The sequence below is a fragment of the Hyaena hyaena genome, unplaced genomic scaffold (genome assembly GCF_003009895.1).
Source record: "Hyaena hyaena isolate Hyena2069 unplaced genomic scaffold, ASM300989v1 scaffold_261, whole genome shotgun sequence".
NCBI classification, from domain to species: Eukaryota; Metazoa; Chordata; class Mammalia; order Carnivora; family Hyaenidae; genus Hyaena; species Hyaena hyaena.
In genome coordinates this window covers 1,110,241-1,126,407 of record NW_024080893.1, presented here as the reverse complement: position 1 = coordinate 1,126,407, position 16,167 = coordinate 1,110,241, and the positions used below count along the sequence as shown (strand labels likewise).

The window sequence follows — 16,167 nt, the reverse complement described above, 5'->3', positions numbered from 1 at the left end:
CTCTCCTATTGTTGTTTTGTTTTGTCATTTTTTTTAACTTCTACACATACCAATATATATGTATTTTTTTGCTTTAAATGATCAGCTATCTTTTAAAAGTAACATGAGAGGGTTTTTTTTAATAAACCCACATAATTTTTATTTCTAGTGTCCTCCATTCTTTTTATGGATTCACATTTCCATCTGGTATCTTTTTCCTTCTGTTTGAAGGACTTCTTTTAATATCTCTTGTAGTGAATATCTGTTGGCAACAAATTCTTTCAGAGTTTTGTTTTCCTGAAGAAATATTTCACATTTATTTTTGAAAGTTTTTTCCTCCTACCTTATAGAATTCTAGGTGACAGGTGTTTTCGTTTGTTTTTAGCATTTTAGAGACCTCCATTCATTTGTCCCCTGGCTTGTATACTTGATGATTAGAAGTCGGGGGAAAATTCTTATCTTTTTTCCTCTCTGTATAATTTTCCTGTTCCCTCTGGCTGCTTTTAAGTTTTTCTCCTACTGACTTTCAGCTACTTGGTATGATATGTCTATTTCTTTCTGTTACCTGCTTGTGGTTTATTTAATTTCTTGATACCTTGTATAGTTTTCATAAAATTCAGAAACATTTTGGCCATTATGCTTTCAAATATCATTTCTCCCTTTTCCTTCTCACATATGGGATTTAATCATATATGTTAGACTGTGATATTATGTGTTATATGTATATATATATATGTGTAACATATATATATATATATGTTAGAATGTGATAAAGGTCACTAAGCCTTTGTTCATTTTTTTTTCCTCTAGCCTTTTACTCTACCTTCAGGTTTTACTAATTTTTTTCCTACTTTCTCTAATCTGTTAATCATATCCCCTAAATTTTTTATTTGAGGTATTTTACTTTTTAATCTCTAGAATTTTCATTTGAGATTTTTAAAAAAATACTCTATTTTATTTCATTATGTTCATGCTTTCCTTGAACTTAAATATAAGATAGAGTTTTTAAAGTTTATTTATATATTTTGAGAGAAATTAGTGAACAGTGGAGGGGCACATAGAGAAGGAGAGAGAAGATCCCAAGCTGATTTTCTGCTGCCAACACAGAGCCCAATAGGGGCTCCAGCTCGCAAACTGTGAGATCATGACCTGAGCCTAAACCAAGAGTCAGGTGCTTAACCAGCTGAGCCACCCATGTTCCCCTATGAAAGCTTATTAATGTTTTTAATGTCTGTAACTTGTCATTTTGGAAGATTTATTGACTGATTTGGTCTTGGTTATGAGCACATTTTCTTGCTTCTTGGGAAGTCTAATAATTATTGACTGCATGGTGAACATTGTGAATGTTACATTGTTAGGTTCCTGAAATCTTTTTGTCTTTCATGAGTATTGGGTTTCATTTTTGTAGGCAGTTATTTATCATTAGTTTGATCATTTGAGCCTCACTTTTAGTTTGTTAGGGAAGGTTTAGAGTAGATTTTACTCTAAGAACAGTTTATCCTACTATTAAGGCATGGTTCTTTTGGGGTTTCTACTGAGTGCCTTTAGTTGATCATTGAGGACTCTACTGTAGCTAGTGAGAAATTAAATGATTTGCAGCCCTGTGTGGACTCTGGAACTATTCAGCTTACAGCTCTCTAGTCAGTCCTTGCCTGACCTGGTGGAGTTTCATACCATGTGTGGACATTTTACTGTTCAACAAAGAATCAAATTTCTCTGCAAACTTCTGAGCTCTTTCTCAGCATAGTTCCCTTCTCTCTTTCTTTCTCTCTTGTTCCCTAATTTTCCCCTTTATCTTTGAAATTGTATCCTAGAACTCCTAGCCACCTCTGCATCCTTGAACTCCAATTTGTCTCCTCAACTCTAACTCAGCTAGACTACTGCTTGGAATTCTGCTCACTACTCTGGTTTGCAGTGTACTTCTAGGCAGAAAGCTGGGGCAATCATGGGGTTCACCTTGTTAGTTTGCTTTCTCATTGGGATTACATACCTGTGCTGCCTGAAAACATTGATTTTATACATTTTGTCCAGCTTCTGGTTGTTTAAGGTAAGAGGATAAATTCAGTCTTTGTTCCTGCATCATGGTCAGAGGTGTGTAAAATATTAAAAATATTTTATGAGAGGCACCTGGGTGACTCAGTTGGTTAAGCGTCCTACTCTTGATTTTGGTTCAGGTCATGAACTCACAGTTTGTGAGTTGGAGCCCTGCATTGGGTTCTGCGCTAACAGGCCGAGCCTGCTTTCCCAGTCTCTTTAAAAAATAAATAAATATTTAAAAAAAGAAAAAAATATTTTATGACTTATTGCTTGTGCTTGTTTTACTGTCCTTTTGCCATCAATGCTTTTCTTTTAGAAGATATTCTTGAGTAATTTCATAGTTCAACAGTAGTTATTTTACTTATTATTTAAAAAATTTCTCCGAATGCTTTTCTCTCCCTTTTTAAATTTATTTATTTTGAGAGAAAGATTGAGTGTGCATGAGCATGAGCTGGGGAGAGGGGCAGAGAGAGGGAGAGAGAGAATCCCCAGCAGGCTCCAGGCCCAGCATGGGATCAAGCCTATGACCATGAGATCATGACCTGAGCTGTAACCAAGAGTTGGAGGTTTAATTGACCAAGCCACCTAGGTGCCTTATATTATTATTATTTTTTATTTTTCTAAAGTTTATTTATTTATTTTTGTAATCTCTACACCCAACTTGGGGCTCGAACTTACGACCCCAAGATCAGGAATCACAAGCTATTGTGATTGAGGCAGCCAGGTGCCCCTCAACCTAATTATTTTATTAGTGAATGAAACTTTTATCAAATATAAACTTCTTGTTTAGTATAGATAGCATTAGCTCCTTTCAGGTTTTATATGGCTGTTTTTAGTGTGAAGAAAGATTTAGGCCCTCCAATACCACTTAAAGTCTTGAAGGTTCATGTTATATAGTAGAACAACATTCATGTCAGTGTCAAGTGTGAATACGTCTTTTCTCTTCCTAGTCTGTAATAATTGAGGTTGAAAGGAACAGTGTGGTTCCTAGATTTAAATTTGCATTTGAATGTATTGGGTTCTTTGAAGACAAAACCAACATGTAGCTTTTATACTTTGTAGAATTGTTTCATTCCCTGTTTGGGTATATTAAGTTTTTCAGACTAAATAATTAATGTTAAGTGCTGAAACAAGTAAAAACAAATGATCATTGTTACCCTATCCCCCTGTGTTTTTAGGTAACTATAACTACTCAATATTGCAGCCATGGAGTCCATGCTTAATAAGTTAAAGAGTACTGTTACAAAAGTAACAGCTGATGTCACCAGTGCTGTAATGGGAAATCCTGTCACTAGAGAATTTGATGTTGGTCGACACATTGCCAGTGGTGGCAATGGGCTAGCTTGGAAGATTTTCAATGGCACAAAAAAGTCAACAAAACAGGTAAGTTTTAATTCAGAGTCCATTGGCAAAAACAAACATGTCAATAAGTACAATAATGTGCATATAAGTTTTTATGTTAAGAAATGCCAAAAGTAATGTGTTCTTTACTTGTAATTTCCATCCTGAATCTCCTGGTTACAAATATATTAGTTGAGATATCACCCCATCTTGTAATTTAATTTTGATTACTTAATAAATGTTTCTGTTGAGTAAAGGAGCATATTAGATTTTTAGCAAAGAATTTGTTTTAGAATAAAAATTGTGTTCCTTTTCAAATTTGTCAGTAAGCTATTGGCAAAATACTCAGTTAAATTTTTCCAACATTAAATGCATTCTTATTTAGTACATTCTTATTCCCCTTTTATTTTATATATGGCCTTCTGGAAAATAGACTTCTGTAACACTCTTGTGTTTAACTTGATAGTTTTTATTATCAGAAGAGGGTACATTTGTGGGATAGTCAGTAATGTGTTTTGAGATATACTGATTTCAAAGTTATTTTAAAAGTAACTCTTCTTTTAGCAGAGTCATTTGAATGAGTTGTATTTTTATTTTTATTTTTTTAATTTGATTTAAGAGAGCAACAGATGGTTCTCAGAAATGTGGAGGATTGTTAGTGTTAAATTTTACTAGCAGTTTTCTGTTGGAATTGTTAAAGGATTGAAAGACCTCCAGGTTTAAAACCTCTGTAGAAATGTGTCCTTTAAAAATAAAAATTACTGTTTCTAAAAGTACTTTTATTTCTCTACAGGTGAAACATATGGGTTGTAAGATGTTTGGAATTTATTACACATATTTTCTAGTAACTGTCACAGTCATAACAGTTGTAGATATGCGTTATTTGTGACTTTTCCAAAATCAGCTTATTTATCAAACAAGTATATTAAAGACTGAATTGGCTTTGGTTATCATTTTATGAAGTAAGAACCTTGGTCTTGTGGTATGTAGTGTGTATCTGACAAGTAAATCTTGTTTTTATGGCCATTTGGTTGGAAGTCTTTAAGCCCAGAGCTGATCTGTATCTTAAATGCTGATTGATTTGTCATTTTTGAACATTGTTTTCACTGAGCTCACTAAAAAACAAGTCGTTTCTTGAGTATTGAATGCTTAAAAAGCTATTAATGAGGCCATTAAGTTATGTAAATGCCCAACCTCCAACACTAGTTTTTGGCAAATCAATTGTACTAAATTTTGCATTATTTATTAAGGATGTACCATAATAGTGTCTTTGTGCCTAACCAAAAGAGTTTCTAGGTGTTTGTGTTTATATCAGTAGTTCATATTCTGAAATTCTCTGATAATGTTGAAGCTTCTGTTGTTGTTCATAGAACATGAAAATCAGGCACAAATAATAGATAATTGATTAGATATTGCACATTAATACAGCCATTCTCACTACTCACTGCCAGAATAGGCTCTCTTAGAAAACAACTCTATTTCTCCCCTCCCCACTCCCCAAATTTATTGCTTTGTGGAAAAAGATAGTTTTGGAACATATCCATGCTTTCTGTGGATATAGTTTTGAATCTTCTTTCTTTGCCTCTTTTAGACCTAAGGTGTTTGAACTGAGTATCCCATCTGGACTACTGGCTAGTTCCTTAAGGAATAGCTAAGTCTTTAACCACCTTGGAGTTGAAGCCTCATTTTAATTTCTCCCTTACCTGAAGTTTCAGTTCTTTTTTAGTTATCTCATTTTTTATTGAAAGGGAATCATAGATGATAGATAATCTAGAGCTATGCCATCCAGTATGGTAACCACAAGCTACATATGCCTATGTCAGTTCATAAAAACTAAATTTAGTTCCTTATTTGCACTAGTCACATTTTGGATGTTCCTTAGCTGTAATGTGCCTAGAACTACCATAGTGACAATGCAGATATAGAACTTTCTATCATTACAGAAAGTTCTGTATGACAACATTGTTCTTAGAGAAGCCAGGAGAAAAATAATGGAAAAGGATATTCTTCTTGGTCTTTTTTCCCCTGCGTAAAGGGACACTGAGACTAAGGACTTTTTTTTTTAAATTAAAAAAAAAATTTTATTTAACCCTCTCACTTTTTTTAGATCTAGCATAAGTGTACTTGATTGCATTTGTGTTTTATAGCAGATTATATAATCTTAAATTTGACTTTGAGGTAAACATCGGGTTAGGGACTAGGGCTAGGAGATTCCATGTACTTTTTGCTAGAGTTATTTCAAGTTCACAACAGTACATGCTGAATTATAATTTCAGATTATGTACAACTTTTGACTTTTTAACCTAAATGAAGGTTTCTGAGAGGAGTGGAGTAGTAATAAAAACACCTACAGAACAGATGAAAAAAAGGACATACTTGTGAAACCTGGAATGTAGCAAGATAAAAAGAATTGGTAAATAAAAATTTACTTATGCGCCTGGTAGCGTCGTCATTGTACCTGACTGGACACCTGTATTATTATTATTCTGGCTTTATGCTTCCAAAACCAATTGTTGCTAATATTTATCGTTTTTGAAAGACATTCATTGAAGAAACATCTCATAGTAATTCATGAAGCGCAATTAACAATTCCTAAGAGTCTCAAGCAAAGTTGTAAAGTCGATTTTTTTTTTTTGCATTTAAATAAGGTGTTGGGGTGCCTGGGTGGCTCAGTTGGTTAAGCGTTCGACTTCGGCTCAGATCATGATCTCACAGTTCGTGGGTTCGAGCCCCGCGTTCGGCTCTGCGCTGACAGCTAGCTCAGAGCCTGGAGCCTGCTTCAGATTCTATAGCTCCCTCTCTCTGACCCTCCTCTGCTCATGCTGTCCCTCTCTCTCTCAAAAATAAATAAAACATTTAAAAGAAAAGTGTTTAGGCCAGCTTTGTATACAAAATAACTTTGTATGCAAAATTAAGATTTTAAAGCTTTTATTTGGGTAAGCTTAACCAAGCGCAACTTGTAAACATGTTAAAATGGATAATCAATTATAGTTTCTTGGCACGTGAAGGTACTATTTAGGCTTCAATACTATTTATTTTCCTTTTTCAGTGTTCATTACGAGTAGCTCTTATTTTCTAACTCTTACTCTTTCTAGAATCTCAATAGAGACATTATAAGACATTTCAGGGTGACCATTTATGGAATAAAAATTGTGCCTATTTAGTTTCTTAAATATATTTTTAAGAACTTATGCAAAACAGTGCACAAATCATGAGTGTACAGCTTGATGAATGTTCACAGTGAGCACACCTGTATAACCAGTATCCAGATCAAGGAAACATTGCTAATATTCATATCTTTTCATAGTCATTACCTCTGTCCACCTTCTCACTAGGGGTACCTGCTATCTGATCCTTTGACAGTTGAAAGTAAATTTTCCTGTTTTTGAACTTTATTTAAATGGAATAAATAAGCTAATGGTATGTGCTTCTGTGCTTGGCTCCATTTCCTTTTTTTTTTTTTTTAATATTTTATTTATTTTTGAGAGAGAGAGAGAGAGCATGAGCAGCTTTAGTCTTAGTTTTGGCTTAAAAGTCACATTTGCTGCCCTGTTTCTTTTGCTCTGACTGCTGTGGAAGCTTTAAAATACCCCCAGTTAAATGATTCTTCCTATGAAGATAATGAAGATAGACTGATTTTAAAAATGTATAATAAATATTTTACTGATATTCTTTATTCTACCCATTCTACCAAATATAGGCTTGGACATGGTCCCTTCCTTTCTGCAAAATCTACATTATGTTAATACAAATGCCAGTATTCATGGGTGAGGCTTGCTGATATTGTGTAGGCAAAGGCATAATTAAATTATTGTAAAAGGTTAAATTATAATAAATAAAAGTTTTAAATAAAAGAAACCATTGTGGAAAGCTGGAAGTGTTAGTCCAGCTGCTTAGGTCAATAATGAACATTGACTATCTTTAATAACTTTAAGTTGTATATCTTGTTATCTCTCAGTCTTCTCAAATATCAAGTTGTTTTTAACTTAGTCTAAATAAAAATTTAGATTTTATCATTTTGAGAAAGGAACATTGTCCCCACATCACATGAACAGTAAAGCACATGATGTTTGTCACCATTGACCAGTCACAAAAGGTCTATAAAATAGAGATCACCAGGAGTATCCATGTCTCAGAAACCATCCCTGGTGACTTTGAGGGATATGCTACTGGAAGTCATGGATTAGGAAATTCTAGACACATTGCTATGTATCTGCTTGGATTTTGTTACTTAAACTGTCTTGTTTTCAGCAAGAGTTCAACTTTGTAGTTAGGGAAGTAACTTTAAAAAATTATAAATTAAGTTTGTATCAATAGGTAGTCTACATTTTGATAGATAGTTTTTAGGGTAGATTATTTTATGGCCATTTTTTTGTTTAAAGATAGGTTATTGAGAAAAAATACTTTTTAGTAGGTAACTTTCTTTGCCAATCTATTTTAAAGAATATGAAGTGAATAAACAAGAGTACCAAAGTATTCCAATATTTTGTTTTAGTAATTTTTGTATAAAAAAGAGCCTCAAAATTTAATTATAGAGTTAACAGTTGACTCTTAAGTGAAAGGTATCTTCATCTTTTCTCATCTTTTCTATGTATTTGAAAATTTTCGTAATGAAGAGCCAAAAAAGGTTTTAATTTAGGATGATAACGGAAAGCTTCCAGTAACTGTTTATTTTTATTGTTGCCACTAGGTAATAAACATCTGAGTTGTAAATCCTGTTGTGGATACAGAGACGCTTAGCATAGTTTCTTTTTTTCTTTTTTTTGTTGGCATGGTTTCTTTGAGAAGCTTGTAATACTTATAAGGTGACAGGATTTTAACACAAATGATACGTCTTAACAGGGTGGGTAGTGAAGTGGTACAAGGAAAGCATAAAAACCTAGATGATAGTCTGTTCTGAAGAAAACTTTTGATGTGTATGCGAAGAGTTTTAGGAAGTTAGTATGAGGTATAAGTGTTAGTCACAACTTTGTTGAAATTCATTAATTTTAACTGATTGGAACAAAGAGAACATCTTTTTAATATAGTTGATAATGAATTCTGATCTATGTAGAAATCTTTTATCTGTGACCTAAAATAATAATGAATGTCTGAGAGAGAATTTTGTGATGTTTCTTTTTTTTTTGAAGTGTAGTATTTTTCCTTAAGGGTGGTGAAATTACACGTGCTCAAAGAGCCATTTCATGTGATCTTTTTTAAAGGACTCAAGACATCGAAAAAATAAACACATAAATTAGATGCATTTATAAAATGTGTTACAGCAGAACACTTCCTAAAATAAGATTGCGCTCATGCACAGTGAGATAGGAACTTGAACTTCTAGGTCATTTGTTTTTAGTTCAAATTAATATTACATAATGCTCTTAGCTCTTTTTGATAGTCCTATGTCTTGCAATGATCAAAAGAGCGAAGATTATGTATTTATATATGAGTGCTATTTAAATCTCTTAAATGATTGTTTTCTTGGAGGCATATGTTATGTTTTACTGGGGTGCTCTTTATTTATTGGATCTGTATTATTTCTGGGGAGACAGAATATGGCCCTTAGAGTTAAAATGACTGGATTCAAAACTTGATGTTACCAATTGTGAGATGTAATACATTTATCTTCTCCACAGTGTCCTTATCTGTGAAGTGAGGATAATAACTTGTAGGTTATTATTTATTGGTTTGGGATTCTGCAGTGAATCTCTGTTAGGTAATTAGGTTGCCAGGCTAACTTGTGAAAACCAGTAATCCTAATGTAGTAGAAATAATAAGAGAACAATAAAATGGAAAGATACTGTCTTAAATATTGATAGTTGAGCAGTAGTAGGTTTAATTAGAGGCTTTTGAAAGAGATTTCTATAGAAATTCTGAAAGTCATTCAAAATCTTTCAGAGACTTTTGGAAGGCTAGCATTGATTCTTTGCTAATTTTGCTTCCAGCTTTATCATTTTTCTTTCCATTTAGGATGAAGATGTAGCATCACTGATGCATTACACAATGGTAGTACTATCTATGATAGTACAACTATCAATACAGCTGTTTTTTTATTGATTTGTTAAGACTGGGTAACTGGATGGGAACTATTTTTCCTTGGGTGAGAGGGAAAATGAAAGGAAGAAGATAGTTAAGGACACTGTGTGCTTTTACTCAAAAGAGTATTTTTTTACTTGAAGAGACACAGTGGGTTAGCAGCTTCCTGTACTGCTACCGTTCATTCCCAATTTCTACCCATAATAAGATGGGGGATAGGGTGGAAGGAGAGAGTGAGTATAGGTTATTCATATGTAAAAGGTGCTTACAAAATGGGTTTTTGTGTCAACAAACATTTCCTGACATATATACTCTTTCTTTCAAAAAGTGATTAAAGATTTTATAGTATACTCCAGGGTTATCATTATGAATAGCATTCTGAATTTTTTTTTTTAATATTTTTATTTATTTCTAGGAGAGAGAGAGAGTGTGAGCAGGAGAGGGTCAGAGAGAGGGAGATACAGAATCTGAAACAGGCTCTAGGCTCTGAGCTGGCAGTCAGCACAGAGCCCGACGCGGGGCTCGAACCCACGAACCGCAAGATCATGACCCAAGCGAAAGTCGGATGCTTAACTGACTAAGCCACCCAGGCGCCCCAGCATTTTGAATTTTTAAACATTTTAGCTTTTATTTGAATTCTGGTTAAATAAAAGATTACTACATGGGGTATAGCACATTACACACACCTTTCGTGTATCAGAGTTCAAAGAAGGAGATTTTCCTGTGTTTTCCTTAGATGAGGGCTTTGGGTCTAATACTTTTAAAAATATTTAAATTTACTAATCATGAAGAAACCAACTTTTTGATATCACAAAAGTATTACAGCAGTGCTATAATTTCTATAACATTAGATTTTAGTTATTTCTAGTTGTAGACTCTTGTGACACTTGGGTAAAGTTTTATTTCTTTTATATATGTTTGATTAAAATTAGATACGCAATTTTTTTATTAGGAAGTGGCTGTTTTTGTCTTTGATAAAAAGCTGATTGACAAATACCAAAAATTTGAAAAGGATCAAATCATCGATTCCCTAAAACGAGGAGTCCAACAGTTAACTCGACTACGACACCCTCGACTTCTTACTGTCCAGCATCCTTTAGAAGAGTCCAGGTAAATTTTTATAAAAACTTTCATGAAAGACTTGTTTTGAACAAATACCTAAAAATAATTTTATATTTAAATTCTGTCTGTATAGCATGCTGTCAGTGACAAATTCTCATTAACTCCGTGTTGAGTTCTTATGGATTTATTACTTCCCTAAAATTTATTTGTATATTCTGTGTCTTTGCTTCTTTGGAATATTCTTCACATTTGCTATCAGTCTGTATTTGCTCACTCTATGCTCAGCACTATAGGAGTCAAAGTGGAAGATGCAGAAGTATAGCATACAGTCCCTGCCTGCAAGTAGCTCTTCTTGTTAATTTGCTAGAATTTTTTGTACTCTTTGCATTAATTCCATATTTGCGGACTATTTTTACGTATGTTTCAGGTACTCTTCCAGACATTTAACTTTCTGATATACTCAGCATATCAGTCCATAGCCCTCAGTTACTCTCCCATTTATTTTTTTCAAGAATAGCTTGGGAACTGTTGCTGAGAATGACAAGAATATGAAACTAATGTTGTGTAGTCTTAACTGAATCTTCGTGCCTATGGTGCTTTTAATAGTCCATTAGATACCCTAGCTATATAAACTTTTTCCTACTTTCTTCCTAACCCTGTTTTCCTTAATTCCTTCCTACCTAGCAGACTGTATTTCTCTCTATTAATTCAGAAGATCTTAACTAAATGGTTTGCCAGTTGTGTTGTGTGGACCCTAGAATTTTAAGGACAGGGGAAGAATAGGCAGGTAGGGGAACAGAGCTGGCAGAGTTCCAGGCTTCCAGTCTCCTTTCAGCCAGGAAACTTTTGCTTTTATCTCTTTATATATATTGGATTTCTGTATAATTCTTACTTTGGAATCTTCACTGATCCCTCTCCTCCAAGAGCACAAGATACTTTCTTTCAACCTGAATGAAAAAAACCCAGTATTTACTGTGAAAACTGTATTAGATGCTTTACATTTGTTTAACTTAAATGGCTCTCACAATTATATGGAGGAACTGAGGATCAGATACATTATTTAAGCCACGTACTTAAGACACCTTGATTCTTGAGGCCATGGTTTTTTGTTTTTGTTTTTCTTTCACAATACCATGGTGTGCCTATCCGGAAATATGCACATATTTCTCATATCACAATAATATTTTTATTGCTCTTCTTTTTATGAATAAACCCAGAAGAAAAATATAGTTGTTGACTCTTATGTAACATCACTACTGTGAACTCTGTATCCCAAAGTGGCCTAAGTTTTGTTTGCCATGCTCATCCTGAGCTTTCCTAACTGTACCTTTTCCTCTACCATGTCACCTATTAGAATCCTGCCCAAATTTGTTATTTTAACTTGTATCAATGTGTCTTATTTTTTTTTTTTAATATTTTTATTTATTTCTAGGAGAGAGAGGGAGAGAGAGACAGCGTGAGCAGGGGAGGGTCAGAGAGAGAGGGAGTCACAGACTGAAACAGGCTCCAGGCTCTGAGCTGGCAGTCAGCACAGAGCCCGACGCAGGGCTCGAACCCACGAACCGTGAGATCATGACCTAAGCGAAAGTCGGACGCTTAACCAACTAAGCCACCCAGGCGCCCCAAGTATCAATGTGTCTTGTATTTCATTACATTTTAAGTCTCTTGGGGGAGGAAGCTGTCTCTGTAGTTTCTTTTGTGGTGACTTAAATATTATAGGAGGGATTTACTGGCAGTCATTAAGAGAGACAATTCAAAGGTTACTTTAAGGCATCTTCATTGTTAGCTTATAAAACTATAAAATTGATACGAAAAGGACAACTTTAGGGTAGGAAAAACTAACTTCCAGTTTTTAATGAATTAATTAATGTAGAAATAACACTGGAATTATCCAAAAGAAATGTGCAACATAGTAAAGTAATCCAGGTGAAAGCCCAGAGTTGGTGATGTGTATTAAGGGTAACAGAGGTAGTAATTAAAACTATGAATAAAAGAAGTTTTCCAGAGCATGAGTAAAAAGAGCAGAGTACTGAGGACAGAACTTAAAACGTAGAGGGAAAAAAAGAGTGAGGGAAAGAAATGGACGATAATTGTTACATACCATGAGGAAAACAGGCAATATGTCATGTGAGCTGAAGGAGGGAGAAGGGACCTAGTAACACTGAGGACCACTGAGTAAAAAGAAGATAAGGACTGAGAAAAATTCATTATATTTTACTAGTGAGAGGTTATTATTGATATTCAATAATTTCAGTAGCAGGAAGGCAGTTTGGAAGTTAGAAAATAGGTACAAAGGAGCCCCGTAGATAAGACATCATGTGAATAAAGTCCCATAAGAGGAGCTCAAAGGAAATTTTAGGATGGTCATTTAATCACTAATATATTGAGGTGAAGTTTGGGGAAATGAAGTCATTCATGTTAGATGCACTTTATGCTTTTTAAAGTAGAAAGTGATAAGAGGTGAATAACGGGGAAAGGGGGCCATGGAATAAGGAGCTAAATAAGAGAATTGTACAGGAGTGTCCTTGAATGCAGAAAAATAAAAAGCAAGGTTAAAGTACATTTTGTGACTTTGCTCTGAATTTAAAAAGATTAGGGTTTTCTGTTTTTTTCTCTGCCCATGACATAAGGAAGGGAGTAAAAGAAACTTGTAATGATTATTACAAGGCTAATAAGGGTTTTTTCAGTAAAGGGTAATAAGGGTGATAGTTTGTTGTTAGGAGAAAGAAAGGAATCAAGTATGTATTGTTAGGACTCAGTACTTGAATTTGATGAATAAAGATGCCAGTGAGCTAGATTTGGTGGAAGTAGGAGTAGGAGGTAATGTCTAGTAAGAAGCTGTCGTTGGGGAAGTGCTTCTTGAGAAGAGGATATAGCCCTTCTCAATGTGACTGTTTGTAAAAATGACGAAGGAAGTGAATATTCATGAAAAAGATAAGGGGGTTTCCAACCGGAGGAATAACTGTATGAAGTTGATGAGACCAAGGATGATGTTGGAAAAAAATGAGTAGCTCAAATACATGAGTCCTGGGAATTACAGAAAACTATAGAAAAGACTTTAGAGCATTTTTTTTTTTTTTACAAATAGTTTATTGTCAAATTAGTTTCCACATAACACCCAGTGCTCATCCCCACAAGTGCCCTCCTCCATGCCCATCCCTCCCTACCCCCACATCCATCAGTCCTCAGTTTTTGTCGGCATTCAAGAGTCTCTCATGGTTTACCTCTCTCCCTTTCCCCCACCATTTCCGCCCTTCTTCTCCCCCTTGCTCCTCAGTTAAGTTCCTCCTAATCCTCCTATACGTGCAAACATATATTTGTCCTTCTCTGCCTGACTTATTTCACTCAGCATAACACCCTCAAGGTCCATCCATGTTGCTACACATGGCCAGATTTCATTGTTTCTCATTGCCATGTAGTATTCCATGGTATAGATAAACCACATCTTCTTGATCCATTTGTCCGTTGATGGACACTTAGGCTCTTTCCATGATTTAGCTATTGTGGAGGGTGCTGCTATGAACATTGGGGTACATGTGCTCCTATGCATAGCATTTCTGTATCCCTTGGGTGAATTCCTAGCAGTGCTGTTGCTGGGTCATAGGGGAGTTCTATGGTTAGTTTCCTGAGGAACCTCCACACTGTTTTCCAGAGGGGCTGCACACATTTACATTCCCACCAAAAGTGTAGGAGGGTGCCCGTTTCTCCACATCCTCGCCAGCATCTAGAGTTCTCTGATTTGCTCATTTTAACTACTCTGACTGGCATGAGGTGGTATCTCAGTGTGGTTTTGATTTGTATTTCCCTGATGAGGAGGGATGCTGAGCACCGTTTCATGTGTCTGTTGGCCATCTGGATGTCCTCTTTGGAGAAGTGTCTGTTCATATCTTCTGCCCATTTCTTCACTGGGTTGTTTGTTTTTCGGGTGTGGAGTTCGGTGAGTTCCTTATAGATTCTGAATATTAACCCTTTATCTGATATGTCATTTGCAACTATCTTTTCCCATTCCGTCGGTTGCCTATTAGTTTTGTGGGTTGTTTCCTTTGCTGCACAGCAAAGGACTTTAGAGCATTTGATCAGTATTCCTCTGGTACAGTTCAGCAAATGAAAGCCTGGTGTTCACTGTGTTAATGAGCTTGGGGAGGGAGTAAAGAACAAGATAGCGCCTTTGTTGATGAGTGAGCAAGTGTAACTCTCTCCCTCACCTGAAGAAACTTTGTCTTAATCTCTCATGTATATTGAGCTTCTGCATACACTTTTACTTGAACAGTGAGTTCAGGGTGAAAGAAAAGGTACACAGGAATAGGAAAAAGATGAAACAGCAAAGGGCATACTTGACATCAAGCAATTACAGCCCAGGTACAGGAGTTTGGTTTAGGTTTGTTACCACACTACCTTGTAGTTCTCCATTGCCAGAGCCTAAGCCCAAGTCATAACATTTTAGGATTTGAGCCTCAAACATTTGGTAATTATAATAGCAGTAGTAAAGATTTATTGAGTTTGCATGCTAAGTCACTGTGCTATGTGCTTTACATTCATTATCTCCTTTGATCTTCACATAACCCTTCAAGGTGGTTTTTTATCACCATTTTACAAATGGGCAAAGTGAATCTCAGAGCTGAGGTGTCCACATAGTTGGGGGATAGGGATGCTGGCACTTGAAGCTGGGTATTTGTCCATTTTCAAAGCCTGAGCTCTTTATAATTACTCCATAAAGCCTATTGAATGTTAATATCTGACATTTTCTGAATTTCTAAATATTCTTACATATCAAAGAGCAGTACTTTAAGAATTTAAAAGTTGTGACACCTTTACAAATTATATATAATGTAGGTAAAAGCAAAGCTACTCTGATTGAAGAAGTTATAGAGGCCCTGGAACTGTGCTCTGTGCCCTTTTCTGACTCCTCTGGCTCCAGGGCGGGTCTGTGGGAAATTTGCAGATTCCTCTGAGCATATTCTGAAAATTGTGGTTTAAATGTATTATATTAATGCTGAAAATAAATCAGTCTGCTGTCTTGTTGACCACTAATATTTTATGTATATTTGATTTTGATAATGTGGGAAAAAATGGTGGTAAATAAGTCTTTTTCTTTTTTAAAACAGGGATTGCTTGGCATTTTGTACAGAACCAGTTTTTGCCAGTTTAGCCAATGTTTTAGGTAACTGGGAAAATCTACCTTCCCCTGTATCTCCAGACATTAAGGATTATAACCTTTATGATGTAGAAACCAAATATGGATTGCTCCAGGTATGTATTTTTGTTCATCATGTGAAAAGAGATTTTTCCTTCAGAATTATTTTCTGGCTATTTCAAACTTATTAACAATATAAGCTGCGTTAGGTAAACCTTTGGATCCTTTCAGTAATTTAAAAACTATTTCTGTATTGTATTTTTCTACAGTTTATTGTTAGATTGAAATTATATTTATGAAACATAGGTAACCTTTGTAGAAGGGTGCTTACTGACTGGTGGTTGGAATGGTTTCATTTTGATTTTTTTGAGTTATAAACCTCAGGAATGCATTTCAAAACAAACTATTAAGTTGAAGTAGTTAAGTATTGAATTAAAATTAAAAGTTACATCTTTAAGGAAATAATTTAATAGGTATCAAGAGATATTGTTAGCCTTTTCATATATATCCACTTTTTCTGATTTTCCTTTCCCTGTTTACTAAAATAAATTATCTTCAACTCTATAGAGTAAATTTATACAGTAGATATTTAGTTC

General features: G+C 34.9%; 1 protein-coding gene across 1 annotated transcript in view; it reads left to right on the top strand.

Moving 5' to 3' along the window:
- SCYL2 (SCY1 like pseudokinase 2) overlaps window positions 1-16,167 on the top strand; it is a 64,573-nt gene that overhangs the window by 11,466 nt on the left and 36,940 nt on the right. The window contains exons 2-4 of the mRNA XM_039245590.1: window positions 3,195-3,399; window positions 10,328-10,485; window positions 15,543-15,687. Of these exons, the coding sequence (XP_039101521.1) occupies window positions 3,223-3,399; window positions 10,328-10,485; window positions 15,543-15,687 (480 nt within the window). The 5' untranslated portion in view covers window positions 3,195-3,222. The remainder of the gene's footprint in view (window positions 1-3,194; window positions 3,400-10,327; window positions 10,486-15,542; window positions 15,688-16,167) is intronic.